The 14,979-nt window shown below is 35.6% G+C and overlaps 1 protein-coding gene and 1 long non-coding RNA gene across 5 annotated transcripts in view; one reads left to right on the forward strand and one right to left on the reverse strand.

Moving 5' to 3' along the window:
* The window catches only part of LOC137615161 (uncharacterized), a 179,809-nt gene that overhangs the window by 51,762 nt on the left and 113,068 nt on the right, over positions 1-14,979 (forward strand). Inside the window, exon 2 of the long non-coding RNA XR_011039168.1 lies at positions 11,432-11,549. This is a non-coding gene — a long non-coding RNA (uncharacterized lncRNA). The remainder of the gene's footprint in view (positions 1-11,431; positions 11,550-14,979) is intronic.
* LOC137615157 (phospholipid-transporting ATPase ABCA3-like) overlaps positions 1-14,979 on the reverse strand; it is a 503,547-nt gene that overhangs the window by 2,483 nt on the left and 486,085 nt on the right. For all 4 annotated transcript variants that reach the window (XM_068344795.1, XM_068344792.1, XM_068344793.1 and 1 more), the window contains 6 exons: positions 11,344-11,531; positions 10,736-10,906; positions 8,065-8,187; positions 7,662-7,762; positions 5,589-5,740; positions 1-1,909 (listed from right to left, as the gene is read on the reverse strand). The exon at positions 1-1,909 is cut by the window's left edge and continues 2,483 nt beyond it. In XM_068344795.1, the coding sequence (XP_068200896.1) occupies positions 1,859-1,909; positions 5,589-5,740; positions 7,662-7,762; positions 8,065-8,187; positions 10,736-10,906; positions 11,344-11,531 (786 nt within the window). In that variant the 3' untranslated portion in view covers positions 1-1,858. The remainder of the gene's footprint in view (positions 1,910-5,588; positions 5,741-7,661; positions 7,763-8,064; positions 8,188-10,735; positions 10,907-11,343; positions 11,532-14,979) is intronic.

Below are 14,979 nucleotides of genomic sequence, written 5' to 3' on the forward strand. Positions count from 1 at the left end.
CATGACCTGGCAGTGGCTTAGGCTGTTTTTGCAGCAAACCCTTAATGTTTGAGGTTTTGTGGGATAGCACCAACATATGAAGTTGCATTACCACTAGCTTCATGTGAAACCCTCTCGAAATGTGATCAGCAAATTAGTTTCTGCTACAACAGAAAGCTCATGGGAATGTCTATTAAGAGCATTTGAATATCTGAATGTTCCTCTTGATTTGGACAAAGGTGAGCTATCATTGTCATCTCCAGGTTTTTGTAGGGCAGAAGACTCAACAAATAATTTGTGAGGCTAAATATAGGGAAGAGGTGCACATCTAGGTTGTTCCAGGGGTGTATCAGTGTGCATCTTGAAGAATATACACAAAATGGGAATATCGAATACAAGAGAATCATAATGGAGGCACAAAAATTAATATACTAGTACTTTGATTAAATACCAGTAATATTATTGACATATTTAGTCATATTCACTCGGTTACGAAGGCCTTCTTGTAGAAATAGAATGATTGAAGAAATTAAAGAATTATGAACAAGAGTTGGATTAAGAAATTGTGAATGCCTAAAAAATATGTAAAGATTAAATGTGGTAGATATGTAAGTGATGAGTATTTTGGTATTTATTGGTAGGTCTTAAAAGAGGCAGAATATTTTTATTTTCCTTGGAACATAGTGAACTAATAGTAATGCTTAGGTAAGGTCTAAAGGCAAGACAAATATTAACCACCTTATGCATTGGCTAATTATTGGTAACATCAATCTTATGAAATATAGAGAACATTCACAAAAGAGAAACTCTGAAGGAAAAACTTCCACATTAATTAATAAGTAACTATCCCTTATGTAAGGATTAGTTTTGGATTTATGGAGTCTATGAAAGAAGGTGATAACATTGAAAAGGCTTAGATTATACAATATATAAAAAAAATTTATGGCAATCCTCTACTATGAAAACACTGGGAAATTCTGAGTACGTAGCTTTTAACAGCTTAGCAAATACACAAAAGTTGAACCCTGTGATTGATGGGTACCTAAAGGTCCAGATGGTGTGTGTATTGTATTGGTACTGGTCTTTTTCCCTAGTTAGATAAAAGACATTAGTGTTGTAGCGTTAGACGAAAGACAGATGTGTCATGGACATTAAGAAACCAGGGTTTTGGGCTATACTGTACTTGACTGTATATGAATGAAGGTCTTGGAGTAGAACCATGTAATTGCTCGAACTGTTGCATCACTGTAGAAACATAGAACATTTGGAGCATTCTATAGTACAGGAAAAGCATTCATGAAAAACTTTATCATGCAAAATTTGTATGAAAATAACAGTACCGTAGATTATGACAAACCTGAAAGAATATTGATATTCTAATGAAATTTACCATGAAGAAAAAAGAGAAAGATAAGTAACAGTTACAGTGCAACAGTATGTCACCAACAATATAAATCAATATAGATGAATCAGCTTTAACTATCAAGTTACAATCAAAAAGTATAAAACTTCTTCTGTTGAATGTTCCTGTAATACCAAGAAAAGCGTATCTACTTGCTTTCCATAGGTTGTTAAAGCAATTTGCTGAGCATTTATATGTTGATATATTGTACTACAATTATATTTTTATCTAAATGCTTTTATCTATAGATAGAATTAGGCTTATATCGTTTTATAGTTGTTTTAAGTTTCTATCCCAGTTTAACTTGCAGTTAGAATATATATAAAGTTATACAGGGTTTGAAACCGCAGCAGCAGCAAAATCTCTATGCTTTTTAGCAAGATATTCAAAGAATATACAGCTTACACTACAGTACTTCAAAAATACAATAACATACTAGATTCTTAGTGTTGATTATAGTTATCACAGAATTTTTTATCAAGTTCCATCTTGTTCGGGTCTCTGTCCTCTGGTAAATGACAAGAACACCTGTAAGGAAAAATTGATTTGTATTATACAAGTACCATCAACATTTTTCGTAATTTCTTTATGGATATACAGTATAATTTTTGTTGAAGAGATGAAAAATCATTTACACATTAGACATGCATGTAATTGAGTCTTCTTGTAACAAGTGCCGATATGAAACCAAAGATTATTTTACTGCGACAAATTATTTAATTCTTTGAATTTGTACTTTTTAATCCTTTTGAATATGTATGATAAAGTTTGCCACAATTTCACTAATCCTTGGGTTAAAGATTTTTTTGATAATGTAAATTATTCTTATGTATCTTAACATTACTGATTTACTATACATCTGTGACCACAACAATAAACTCTCATTCCTATAAGTAAAAACTTCATGCTAATGCCATTTCAAGCTTTTAAGCGTGGAAACTTATCTTTGGCACGTCTGTTAACTTCTACTGTATATGGTATTGGGACATCATGTTGTTCAGATAAGAATACTGGAGATCAGTCTTGGTGAAAAAATACCACAAGACTTAGACAACTATCTAGTCCATCATTCAAGGAAGCCAATGCTATTAGATACTTCTGGTCGTTTAGGAAATTTCATGATCACCAATACTACACAGTATTCTAGAAGTTTTATTCCAGCTGTTACCAAGTTGTGGAATGATCTTCCTAATCGGGTAGTTGAATCAGTAGAACTCCAAAAGTTCAAAGTTGCAGCAAATGTTTTTATGTTGACCAGGCTGACATGAGTCTTTTTATAGTTTATATATGACATATCTGTTTTTGACATTGTTAATAGTTTATATAGGACATATCTGTTTTGATGTTTTTACTGTTTTAGAATGATTTATTGTTAACTTCTTCTCATCATTTATTTATTTTCTTATTTCCTTTCCTCACTGGGCTATTTTTCCCTATTGGAGCCCTTGGGCTTATAGCATCTTGCTTTTCCAACTAGGGTTGTAGCTTGGCTAGTAATAATAATAATAATAATAATGATAATCTACATGCCCTTACTTTTGCATCAACATTGACTCTTACCACAACATGACATGTTCCAGCAGACTTAACCAATAGTACAGTAAGTCACTGCTATTCATGAACGGGAACCTTCATGCCTGGATTTTCTCGCCATATCTACGGGAAAGACATCTCAGTTACCAACATTATTTGATAAGCTATTAGAGGTCTCCCTTCACTAGAAAATATCAATGAGTGTGGCAGAGATAAATAGCTTTCCTTAGAGAAAGGATCCTTTGGTGGATAACTCCAGACCTCGTGACTTTCTTTCTGGTCCATTTCTTTGAAGATAGGAAGCTACCCTAAACAATTTTGTCATAGAAATCCATTCTGACAGAACCTTTCATGCAAGCGTTTGACATAGAATTATACTCTCACACCTCACAAGATTAGGTGGTCCTTTGCTTTGTAATGGCCTTCTTTACTAACTCCTCGTCTTTTCTGGTCACTTGATAGTGCATGACTTTTTGGCTGGCATAGATGATAATCCCATTATCCTAAACAAGTTCCTACAAAAGACTATAATTTCATTAGCATTAGAGTTGGTAAACTGGTAGCATTTTACAGAGCGGGAATTTCTCACCTTCATTCCTGGTCGTCTCCAGGTCTTTCCCTTTCTGCTGAAGAATGAAGAGCCCCTTTATCGACAGGGTCCTCTATATTATGGCTTTACGCCCTCCTTTTGATAACCTCCCTGTGTCTACCTTTTAAATCTATTTGCAGAGATCTACATCATCAGAAGGTTGTCTGCTAGAGTACCCAGACCAATAATCCTCTTTCTATTGGAGCTTATCCATTGTCTCATGACCTCCGTCAAAAAGAAGGCTGATCTTCCCTTAATCCTCAAAACACATGATGTGAGAAAGATTGTACCTTTCTTGCCTTTCTTTCTTAATAAATAAGCAGTTTCAGGATATCCAGAGCTTTACTGCTTAGTCTTGGCACAGGGTGTTTATAAGTCACTACCTATATAAAAAAAAAAGTCGTTTAGCATGCTTGACTATTCTTGGCTTAACTTAGGCACTTGGAAGGAGATGTTTGGCAGAGGAGAGGGATTCTCAACTGGGCCCCTCTGCAGATACATCTTGTAGCCCTTTCCATATTTACTGCCGAACTGTATGGCATATTAACCGCTATTGAGAAAATAGCGTTGGAGAAGGAGGGTAATTTTACAATTTTTAGTGATGCAAGGAGTGTCCTTCAAGCTATAGAAGTTTTTAATTCTAATAACCCTCTAGTTTTAAAGATTTTAGAATGGCTTTTCATTATTGGACGGAGAGGTATAACAGTTCAATTTTGTTGGGTTCCAGCACATGTAGGTGTGTCTGGGAATGAGAAGGCAGATTCACTGGCTAAGGAGGCTGCATCCGAGTTGCTGCCAAGAAGGTATCCCATTCCCTGTAATGATTTCTTACCTGACATCAAGAAATTGGTTTGCAATAAATGGCAACAGCAATGGGATAGTCAAGATGGCAATAAAATGCGAGAGATAACAAATGACATATCTCCTTGGAGGTATAATATGATGCCCCGAAAATGGGAGACGTCTCTTTGTCGTCTCCGTATTGGTCACACTCGGTTGACACACGAGTTTCTGCTGAAGGGCCAACACCAACCGTATTGTGACGACTGTTTAGTACCTCTAACAGTAAGGCACTTGTTGACCGAATGCCCCAATTATAACAACTTAAGGAATAGATATTTGTTTGAGGCTCGAGGTGAGGGTGGCAGGTTCATCCTTGCCAAGATTCTTGGAAATGATGTGTCCTACCATGCAAGTGGCATTTTTAGATTTATTTCAGAAGCAGGTCTTCTGAAAAATATTTAACTTTTATGACATTCAACTTTTATGATTTTAATTGAATACTCTTTTATTTTTTATTTTATTTTATTTTTTTTTATTTTTTTATACATAAATTAAATGTTAATGGCGTCAATGACCTCAGATGTCAGGATGCCTGAAAACTTTAAATCAATCAATCAATCTTGTAGCCCTCTTGTTGGGATTCCCCTTTTTAAGGCAAGTGTGGTAACCTATTAATTCTTTTCACGAACATGATGTAAGTACACGATTGGCTGTTCCTTTGCTTGGTGCTCAGTAAGCAACAAGATCCATGTGGTTTGTGAGTCTATCATTTTATGCTCTGGTACAAGTCCTTGGCACCATACAATTCCTAACCCCAAATAGGGGTTTTGACTAAGACAAATCATATTTTTATGAGGTACTGTGTAGTCCCTAAGTTCCCCTTGCTACCCTACACTTTTTAAAGGAAGGTAGGGCTAACTAAGATCCATTCTTTTCAGGAAAAAAGCTTGATTTTAGTGGTAAATAACGTTGAGGTGGTATTTCTCTCTTCCCAGTAGAGAGTAGTGTTATTTATTGGATGAGGTATTGTCTACTAGTAGACAGATGTAGCATTGGAGGTGCTGTGGTGTATTCCTCCAGAAATATAGGGTTTTCATTTGTCAACACTTAATAAATAATAATTATGTATCTGACATGTAGCTAAACGTACTTGTATTTGAATCCAAGTGCTTTCCCTGTAGAGATTACGTTTAAGCAAAAACATAAAATTACATTACATATTGTAATAGATTCTTATTTCATATCACGGAAAAAGGTATAAGCATTTTATTTAAAGTATTTTAATTGTGCTGCTGTACTTACCCTCTCAAGCGTAGTTTGGGTGACAGAATAATCGTCGATAGCTAACTCTACGCGATTTCTTTCTAGCATTCCAAAAACATAGGACCATGTTAAACCTTCTGATGGGACAAAGTATTCGAATCTACCCCACTGCATTTCACGCAGTTGATTTCCTGTAAAAAAAAAAAAGATTATACACCGTGATATATTTACCTAATTCAAAATATTAATAAGATTTTTATATTAACTAACAATGATATAAATTGGTAATCACAGATTATTTACTTGAAAATCAATCTGAATGAGGTAATAGTCTGTATTTTTTATATAGCAGCAGCAACTGTTTTAAAAATAGTTATTGCAGTACAGTAAATGATAAATAGTTTAATTCAGACAAGTGCTTCAGAATAGATATAAATTCAATTTTATTACTAATCACAGATGAAAGAGAAAAGAGTTGAAAGTAGTACAGTGTAGTAATAGCAGGAAAATAAAGAGAGAGCTAGTTACAAGATCATTGCATGCTGAAACCCAAAGTTTAACAAAACTAATATTTTTATGAATTTAATTAAATATCATCTATTAAAGTGGAAAATTCGTGACTTGATTAATTCACATTCATTCATTTCTTTTATTATTATTATTATTATTATTATTATTATTATTATTATTATTATCATTATTTATTATTATTATTATTATTATTATTATTATTATTACTAGCCAAGCTACAACCGTAGATGGAAAAGCAAGATGCTACAAGACTAAGGGCTCCAACAGGGAAAAATAGCCCAGTGAGGAAAGGAATCAAGGAGATAAATAAACGATATAAGAAGTAATTAAAAAATTTAAATAAAATATTTTAAAAAAACCTTAACAACATTAAAACAGGTAATTCATATATAGGTTATAAAATGGCTATTCAAGAATTTATAAGCCTAATTAAAGGTGATTCATCAATAATAATAACACTTATAGCAATTCATTTCTAGTTATGCTTCCTTGCTGTGCATGGTGATACTGTACATTAAAGTGCTCCAGTCTACTGTTAAAAGAGGCATTCACCATTTTTAAGTTGTGAGATCCACTACATGACTGTTTGCTAATTGTAAACAGATTTCTCTCCTGGCAGTTATATTCTCAAGAATTTTTTGGGCTAACCTCTAGTCAAAATTATATATATGATAATTTTTTTTCATTATTATGCTATGGCCCCCCAAAGTAATGTCAATGTGTTGCAAAATATAGCTAAATGAACAGAATGATGTGCGCTACCTGAGCACCTATCATCTTGATATAGTTGGTAGGAGGGGTTACCCGTTGTAGGTGCTAGTTATTTACAGTCCCTATGTTAGCACACTCTAGTCTTACTGTGTTATCACAATTGCATCAAATATATATACGTAATATGACAGAGTAATTAATACAGTATTAGAAAATAAAGTGTAATATCATCCAAGGTCATATATGGCATCCACTTCCAAACAATTAAAACAACACAGAGCAAAGCAAAACACGTCTGACCAATACTGGTGCTATGGAGGAATGAGTTAAGGGGCTGGGGAGGTGTAGGGGTGGGGAAGGATAGTCGTAGTAGGAGGCAGCAGACGGGTGTAGGACGACACCTCGTTGTTGCGGGGGATGTTGATCAGGGAGAGGTCTAATTGGTGAGGGACCTATGGTCGTGGTTCTATCACACCCCAGTTTACTATACCGACACTCGTAGAGTGAGCGAGCTGGGTTTATTCCTGGCATTCCATGCATCCTTTTTTTCTTTGGTATATTTAGCAATAACTATGCCTTAGAAATGGTGCTAGAGGAGCATTTCACGGAGCGACACAGGTCAAGCCCAGAAATAGGTTTTTCCTTCGTCAAAATCCCTTTTTTTTCACCTCTCACAACACATATGTAGTAACATCATTAGATTATACACCATATTTTGTTAACCTTACTTTTGTGAGATATAGTAAAGTATACCTCTGAGAAAAACTAAATGGTGCGCAAAGTAGGTAAAGGGAAGTTAGATACTGTATGCAATTGGTTTCCCTTAGAGGAAGGTGTTACATATCTATACAATGTTTACTTGCCACTTACTTGGGAATTTTGACTCTATGAAATGCTTCACTTTGAACATTTCTGGAGGCATTTCTGACAGGTGGCCATTTCTAGTGCTGAATCCGTCTGTTATCTGCACTCTGAGAATAAAATTTGGTCAAAACTTTATCATTAACTCAAGTATTTAGAAAATCTATGAAAGTGTTTATTTTGTTAGAAAACATTAGAAATATTACAAAATCAATATGATAAGAGATAATATGCATGATAAATATATTTCTTCAGCAATATAAAAAGAAAACAGCATTAGAAAAAATCGTGAACATTTTTATTCTGGTGTTTTGATATGACATAAGGTAATACTTCACTCAAAATGAAGTAACTTTTAAAGATATATATGGGGAAAATTATGTATATTATACTGTACATTTTAAATAATTACCTGATTATTATAGAAAATCCTTCACTAAATTTACTCTTTAGATGTTGAGGTGATCCCAGGCAACAGAATTTTCCATTAACCATGATAGCTAGGCGTGTGCACAAGGCTTCACACTCTTCCATGCTAAAAGCCAAACAGAATAACAGTAAAATATATGACAGTATATGCAAATAAAGTAACGCTTTTGCTACAAATATAACTTTTTTTATTTCTACATAGAAAAAAAGGCTATTTCTATCTAAATAAAAATATTTCTGCAGGTTTTTTTTCATGAGTTATAACTGTTTTGAAGAAATATGTCAGCCCAAACTCTACAAAACAAAGAATTTTTTTATTTATGAATTATATATTCCTGCCTTTGCTTTACTTTATTACTTCCTGTGGGAGGTAGTGCCATCGGTATACCTCTTGCAGTGCACTCTAGGCATTGCTGAGAGATATTTGCAACCTTCCTTCGGCCCCTAGCTACTCTTGCTCTATATGCTTCTACTTTACCTCCATTCTTACTTCCTTTCTTCTATCTTGCTGTCCAACCTCTTCTAACTTTTAATTCCAAGTGTACAGTAATTGCAAGGTTTTCCCCACTTGCCCTTGGACCCTGAATCACCTCCGAGGCCCAAGGTTGGATTATATAACCCACGCTCATAAACTCAGCCTACTCCAATCCTAGCTGCACTCACTTTTTAACCTTCTAAATTACCTTTGTTCTTCCTTCTTCTTATCGATTTTGCTGTCCACCCTTTTAACTCTCTTACCCCCAATGGACGTACTAGTACGTTTCACAAAACTCATACCTTTACCCCTATGGACGTACTGGTACGTCCTTGCAAAAAACTGCTATTTACATTTTTTTGCATATTTTTGATAACTTTATGAGAAACTTCGGGCATTTTCCAAAAGAGTGAGACCAACCTGACCTCTCTATGACGAAAATTAAGGCTCTTAGAGCAATTTAAAATATATATATTGCAAAATGTGCTTGAAAAAAAAAAGGCCTGGGGGTTAAGGGTTGGAATGTTCCAAATAGCTTGAGGGTAAAAGGGTTAACTTTTAAGTCCATCCTTCCAAACTACTAACTTAATAGTGAACCATATGCAATTAGAATACCCTAACAACAAAACAACAGAGGTCGAGAAAATAGATATTTCCATCAGAAAAGGTATCTCTCGTGTAATGGTCGAACCTTGACTTTTTCATCCAAAACTGGTCTTAAAATTTTGCCCTTTACACGGTAATATACAGTACTTCATATTGCAACTGTAGGTTTTCTCCCAGTTGCACCTTGGCAGTGAATGGCCTTTTCTGCCCCAGCCCTGGGCTATGTCAACCATATTCATTGTCTAAATCAACTTTTTAACCAAACTTAACTACAATGCATTTCATTTACTAAAGAATCCTATTCTTGAATCATCATCTTTCATCTCTTATTTGAGGAAAATTATAATATAGTGTATAAGATGAATTCCCTCCAGATAGTGTTCTAAGTTATTAACAATTTAGATTCAAAGATAGTCCAATTTTTGCTAGGAACCCCTGTATCCTAATACTGTATGTACATTTTTCAGGATCGGTAAACAATGATAGCATTATATCAGTTGTCTTTCATATTTTTAGGCTGAATTATTACATAATCTTAATCTTTTATGACTTTAATATTATTACAAACTAGTTTAATGAGACTGCTAAATCACTATTACTGCTGTATGACTTGCCCAAAGGATTTATTCTTGAATGATAAGTGAAAATTTGAGCAAAGTAATGTTGAATTCATTGAACAGCTAAGTTGTAATAGACAGAGAGAATGGATGCTACAGAAACCTAGAGTACCAAAGTACCGTGTGTTACACAAGTTACACTAAAAGGTGTTTCCTCCTCTAATGGACATTTTATTGGGACCCACCTAACCAATAGAGATGGACATATATATATATATATATATATATATATATATATATATATATATATATATATATATATATATATATATATATATATATATATATATATATATATATATATATATATATATTTTAAGTCAACTTGAACTTCCTATCGTGAAAGACTTTGTTGTTCACCAATCTAACAAACCTTCCATTATTTATATATGGATATATCTTTCGGTAAAGCTGGAAGGTAGCCAATTAGACTTTTTGGTGCAAGATGGCAACCCTATCCAAAGCCTGGATAGGGGGTGGCTAGTAGTACCAGCCACCTTTATATAAACTCACGGAAAACACTTTGTTTTGTGGCCTGCTACACTGGCTTACAAGTAAACGGTCAACTAGAATTGAATTGTCTCATTCTTTTCTAACATTATGTAACAGTAAGAATTATATTTTGGTATAACCTGAATAATTACTTCAATTAAACTTAAAATTTGCAAGTGCATGTAAAATTAAGATACATTATAAATGGATATTTAGATTTTGTATCTTAAATACTTCATACAAGTTGTTCAACCAACCTAAAGGCAAAGTAAAATCATAGAGACCTTATTGGTGTAATATACGTATGTCATTAGTCAAATATTGTAAATTTCACTTAAAAGATACAAGGCATTAAAAGAGAGGGATACACCAAATTTTGTATACAGTACTAAGTTTTGTATACAGTACTAAATTTTGTATACAGTACAATATTTAATTTTAAAGACAAGAGAATCAAAACTCACCTATGAGATGTCAAAATGATGCTTCTTCCAGCATCTCGAACATTTGTTAGAACATCCCACAAAAGTCTCCTGGCAACAGGATCCATTCCAGATGTAGGCTCATCAAGAAGCACGAGAGGTGGATCTCCGACCAAAGCCACCCCCGTACTTAATTTACGTTTATTTCCCCCACTGTGAATGGTTAGAAGAAATCTTGATGAATATCACATATCACCTTTTTATGTATAGCAATCTACAATTTTTTGTGGAATATGAATTTTTTCCTAAAAATATGAGTGAAATATTCCTTAATGCCATGTTGAAGTATTTGGGTGGTTATGTTTACCTAGAGTCATAGACCAAACACAAGCACCTAGCCTAACTCCATTGATTCATAACACTATTATACTTTACATTATTTTACAAAAAAAATTATATCAATATTGAATATCTTTTCTTGATATGCCTTTCTGAAAGTGAATTGGGTCTATTATACAATACTTAAATTTATATAAGCCATCAAATACGATATTCTAAATGTAAAGATAATTTTGTGTACTGTACGCTGGTGCCATACAAATAAATTAAGTCAGTAATAAAAGTTGTAATTTATGTAATAAAATTCTCACCTATAATTTCCACATAAATTTTCTAGATGTTGAGTAACAAGCAACTGTTCTGCTAAACTAGAAATGACCTCGTCAATCTGTTTTTCAGGAACTCCCCTTAATCGTGCGAACATCCTCAGTGTTTCTCTCCCTGTCATCTGATCTAGTAATGCATCAAACTGGGGACAGTATCCAATTTGCTGTTGGACCTGTATAAGAGAAGACAAGTAAGTAATATCATGTAACGTAGCATATTTGTAAAGGGAAATACATGTTGAATATATGTTAAATGTATGTTCACTAGTATCTCGGGTTACGAGTAACTTTGAATAAGAGTAAATCTGGTTAAGAGAATACAATTTGAATTGGTTTACGATTATTGCATCGGTCTGCGAGCAAAAATGTTCGTTCTTTAGGGTATTTTCTTGGGACGATACGAATGAAACTAACATGAAATCAGTTATGTGGGGCCTGTACACTACACATGCTCTGTTCATGTGATTTTTACCCCATTTTCATTGCCTCTTAAAGAATATGCAAAAGCAGTCATCTATAGATAGGCTCCTTATCAAAATTGAACTCGAGATTAAAAAAAAAAATGACATGACCACGTATCCATAAGGCATAAATTAAGTGTCAGGTAGCGATAGTGAATGTCATTCAAGATAGAGAAATCTTGATATTTTACTAGAAGTGTTCATGGAGGGAAAATTCTTCCTCCAAGCAGTAACTCTCTCCTCCTCCTCCTCCTCTTGCGTCCCTTACACCAACCATGACTCTTCTTTAAAGTGCGAGTTAATGTATTAATTATTCCTATTTTTATTTTGAATTATTCCTTTTTAAATATTTAACTTAGCCGGTGAATATATAATAGCTGCTACTCAGCGGCTCGACAGAAAACACACTCAAAAACTCGCGAGCGATCGCTATGAAGGTTGCGGGTGTGCCCACCAGCGCCACTATCGGCCAGATACCACTCTTGCATGTAAACAAACCCTTCAATTCTTCTCTGTCGACGTTGACGACAAGACGTATTCATACTCGCTGTAGAACCTGGAGTTTTCTCAACATATTTGGTGAAGTACTTCATTTTGGTTTGAGCTTTCGCAGTACAGGTGTTTTATCTTCAACTTAAATCTTGAACTCGTTCTTGGATAGATTTAATTTTTGATGACTTTGGATTGTTTTTTGGACTTTCCTTGACTTTTAAATGGCCGACCCTTCCCTTAGTACGGAAGTGTGTTTAGGCTTTTAGCAATTATCTTATCACGTTATAAATTAATTATAGATTTTCCTCTATATATTTTATATATCACCCGCCTTTATTAGGCCTCTTCGATTAGCTTTCCATTTATAATAAACATCAAGATAAATTTTAATGATTTGTTTATATGCGACCTTTCCTGAGAGTAGGCGGTCCTAACTTGGAAACCGAAGTTAAACAACGTTGAGCCCTTTCAATCGTAAATAACTTTTACAGAGCTAATGATTTAAAACTTATTAAATGAATATTTTTTAGTAGATATTTTATGAAAGATTTTCTTTGAATAGTCTTTGTACTGTTTCAAAGATGAACTAACGTTTAGTTTATTTATGCTACGCAGTTTGCGCTCTATCGTTACGATAGAGAGAGAGAGTATCACGGTTTCACTTTGCAGAAAGAGTAAATCGATTCTGACGTTTTGTTCATTCTTCTTTCAAAGCTTAAATGTTTTAAATTCTATTTTAAAGGAACTTTTTAATTGAAAAACCTTTCAGTTTTTTCCTTTGGTCAAATAAACTGTTTTTTGACGAAACATAAGTGGGCTCTTCTCTTCGGTGCGAAATCAAGAGAGAGAGAGAGAGAGAGAGATACAGACGGAGGGAGAGAGAGGAGAGAGAACGTTCCGATCTTTATCTCGTCCCAAGCGAGTAACGTTATTCTCGAGTTACTCTCGTCCCTAGTCTCTGTACGGGGAGAAAGGATAAAACGTTTTTAGTTTTTTATTCTCGTCCCAAGGCACTGTACGGTGAGAGATTGAAAACGTAGTTTTGAATGAACTAGTGTTTAGTCTCTTCCCCAGCCACTGATCTTTTTATCTTAAAATATGTTTACTGTTTTTTTTGCTGGTATTAATGTGCTTACATTATACGACTGATTTCGCAATTATAACCTTTTGATAGAGGGTAGAATTGCGTGCTTCAGGTAGAAATCAGTTTTATTCATACCTAATGTGAATTGTTAAAAAATTCGATTTCAGTGAATTAAGTGCAAAACAGAAAATCGTAGTGATAAAGTGATATTGCGCAAAGTGTTATCAGTGTTGCGACCGAGGGTTTGTCTGTTCGTGCCTGTCGTTCGCCTAGTCCGGGACCTCTTGCAAGCTCCCAAGCCCAGGGGAGAAGTAATGTCGTACGACTTATGGGTTCGAGAGGCCTTGATCAGCGAACAGACGTTCCCTCTATGGTATCAGGTGTATCTTACCAAGATCACCCCTACCATAAGGAGGGAGAGACGATTTTCTCCTCGTCTTCCGAAGGCTTTTCGCATAAGAAACCGTGGAACAAGGTTTCGAGGCCCTTTAAGTGAAAGTCAGTCCTTTCAGGACAGGTCCAGCGTCCTGGTTTTAACCATTAGGACAGCTCTGACCCTATGCAGTCATCGGAAGACTGCTCGCCGCCTAAACAAAAGCGTAACACAGACTCCGAGAGTCTTTTTGTAGGCAAGGTTTTGCAGTCACAGACGTTACCCTCGTCTCTTACCGCAACCATTCCCGTTGATCCTAAATGGGTTGTACGGCAAGACATGTAGAATAAGCTTGCCTCCCTTATGGAAGACTATTCTGCCGATAAGTCCGTTGAGCCTAGCCGTTTATCTCCTCGAGATCCTGGCCTTCAGCCACCCTAACGTTCCTTTGTGCGTCCTGTTGACGTTGGCGTAGCCAAGTCGCGTCAGTCAGGTTGTTTAGAACCACACTCGATGCGGTCTCGTGTGGATTTTCAGCCACATTTGGACGTTAGGCCACTTGCTGATGCTCCTGTTGACGTTCAGGACGTTCGCCAACAATCGGAGTTGACTTGTTTTGACGCTGAGCGTCAACCTCCGCATTCTAGAGTTGTTTTGACTGCTCAGACTAGGCGGTCAAAGCAGTCTCGAGTGGACGCTGTGCGTCCTCACGCACCTGTTGTTGTTGACAGTTCACAGACTGTCAAGCAGTTACATGACGTTGCGTCCTGGTCCGCTACTAATGCACCAGTGCGTGTGGACTCTGCTTGTAAAGCATTGCCACCACGGTAGGTCTCTCCCTTGCTTGAGACTCGGCTATTGTCGGACAAGGTTCCTTCAGATGAGGAAGTTGCTGTTCCCCCTCCTACTGATATTCCCTTGAGGACTCTGTCAGACGGAGAGGAGCCTAAAGCTGCTTAGCCCTCTATGGACTTTAAATAAATCATGCTGATTTTTAAGGATCTTTGTCCGGATCTTTTTGTAACTGCTGCTCCTCGTTCGCCTAAACGTCAGAGCTTACACTAGGCCTAGCTACTTCGAAGCCGTTGTTTTATAAGCTAGTGCTCTCTCGCTCTTCTAAGAGAGCTTTACGTTTGCTAGGCGACTGGTTTATCACCAGGAGGAGTTTGGGGGAGACAGCCTTTGCTTTCCCTACTTTTAAGCTGGCTTAT

The sequence above is a fragment of the Palaemon carinicauda genome, chromosome 21 (genome assembly GCF_036898095.1).
Source record: "Palaemon carinicauda isolate YSFRI2023 chromosome 21, ASM3689809v2, whole genome shotgun sequence".
Classification (NCBI taxonomy): domain Eukaryota; kingdom Metazoa; phylum Arthropoda; class Malacostraca; order Decapoda; family Palaemonidae; genus Palaemon; species Palaemon carinicauda.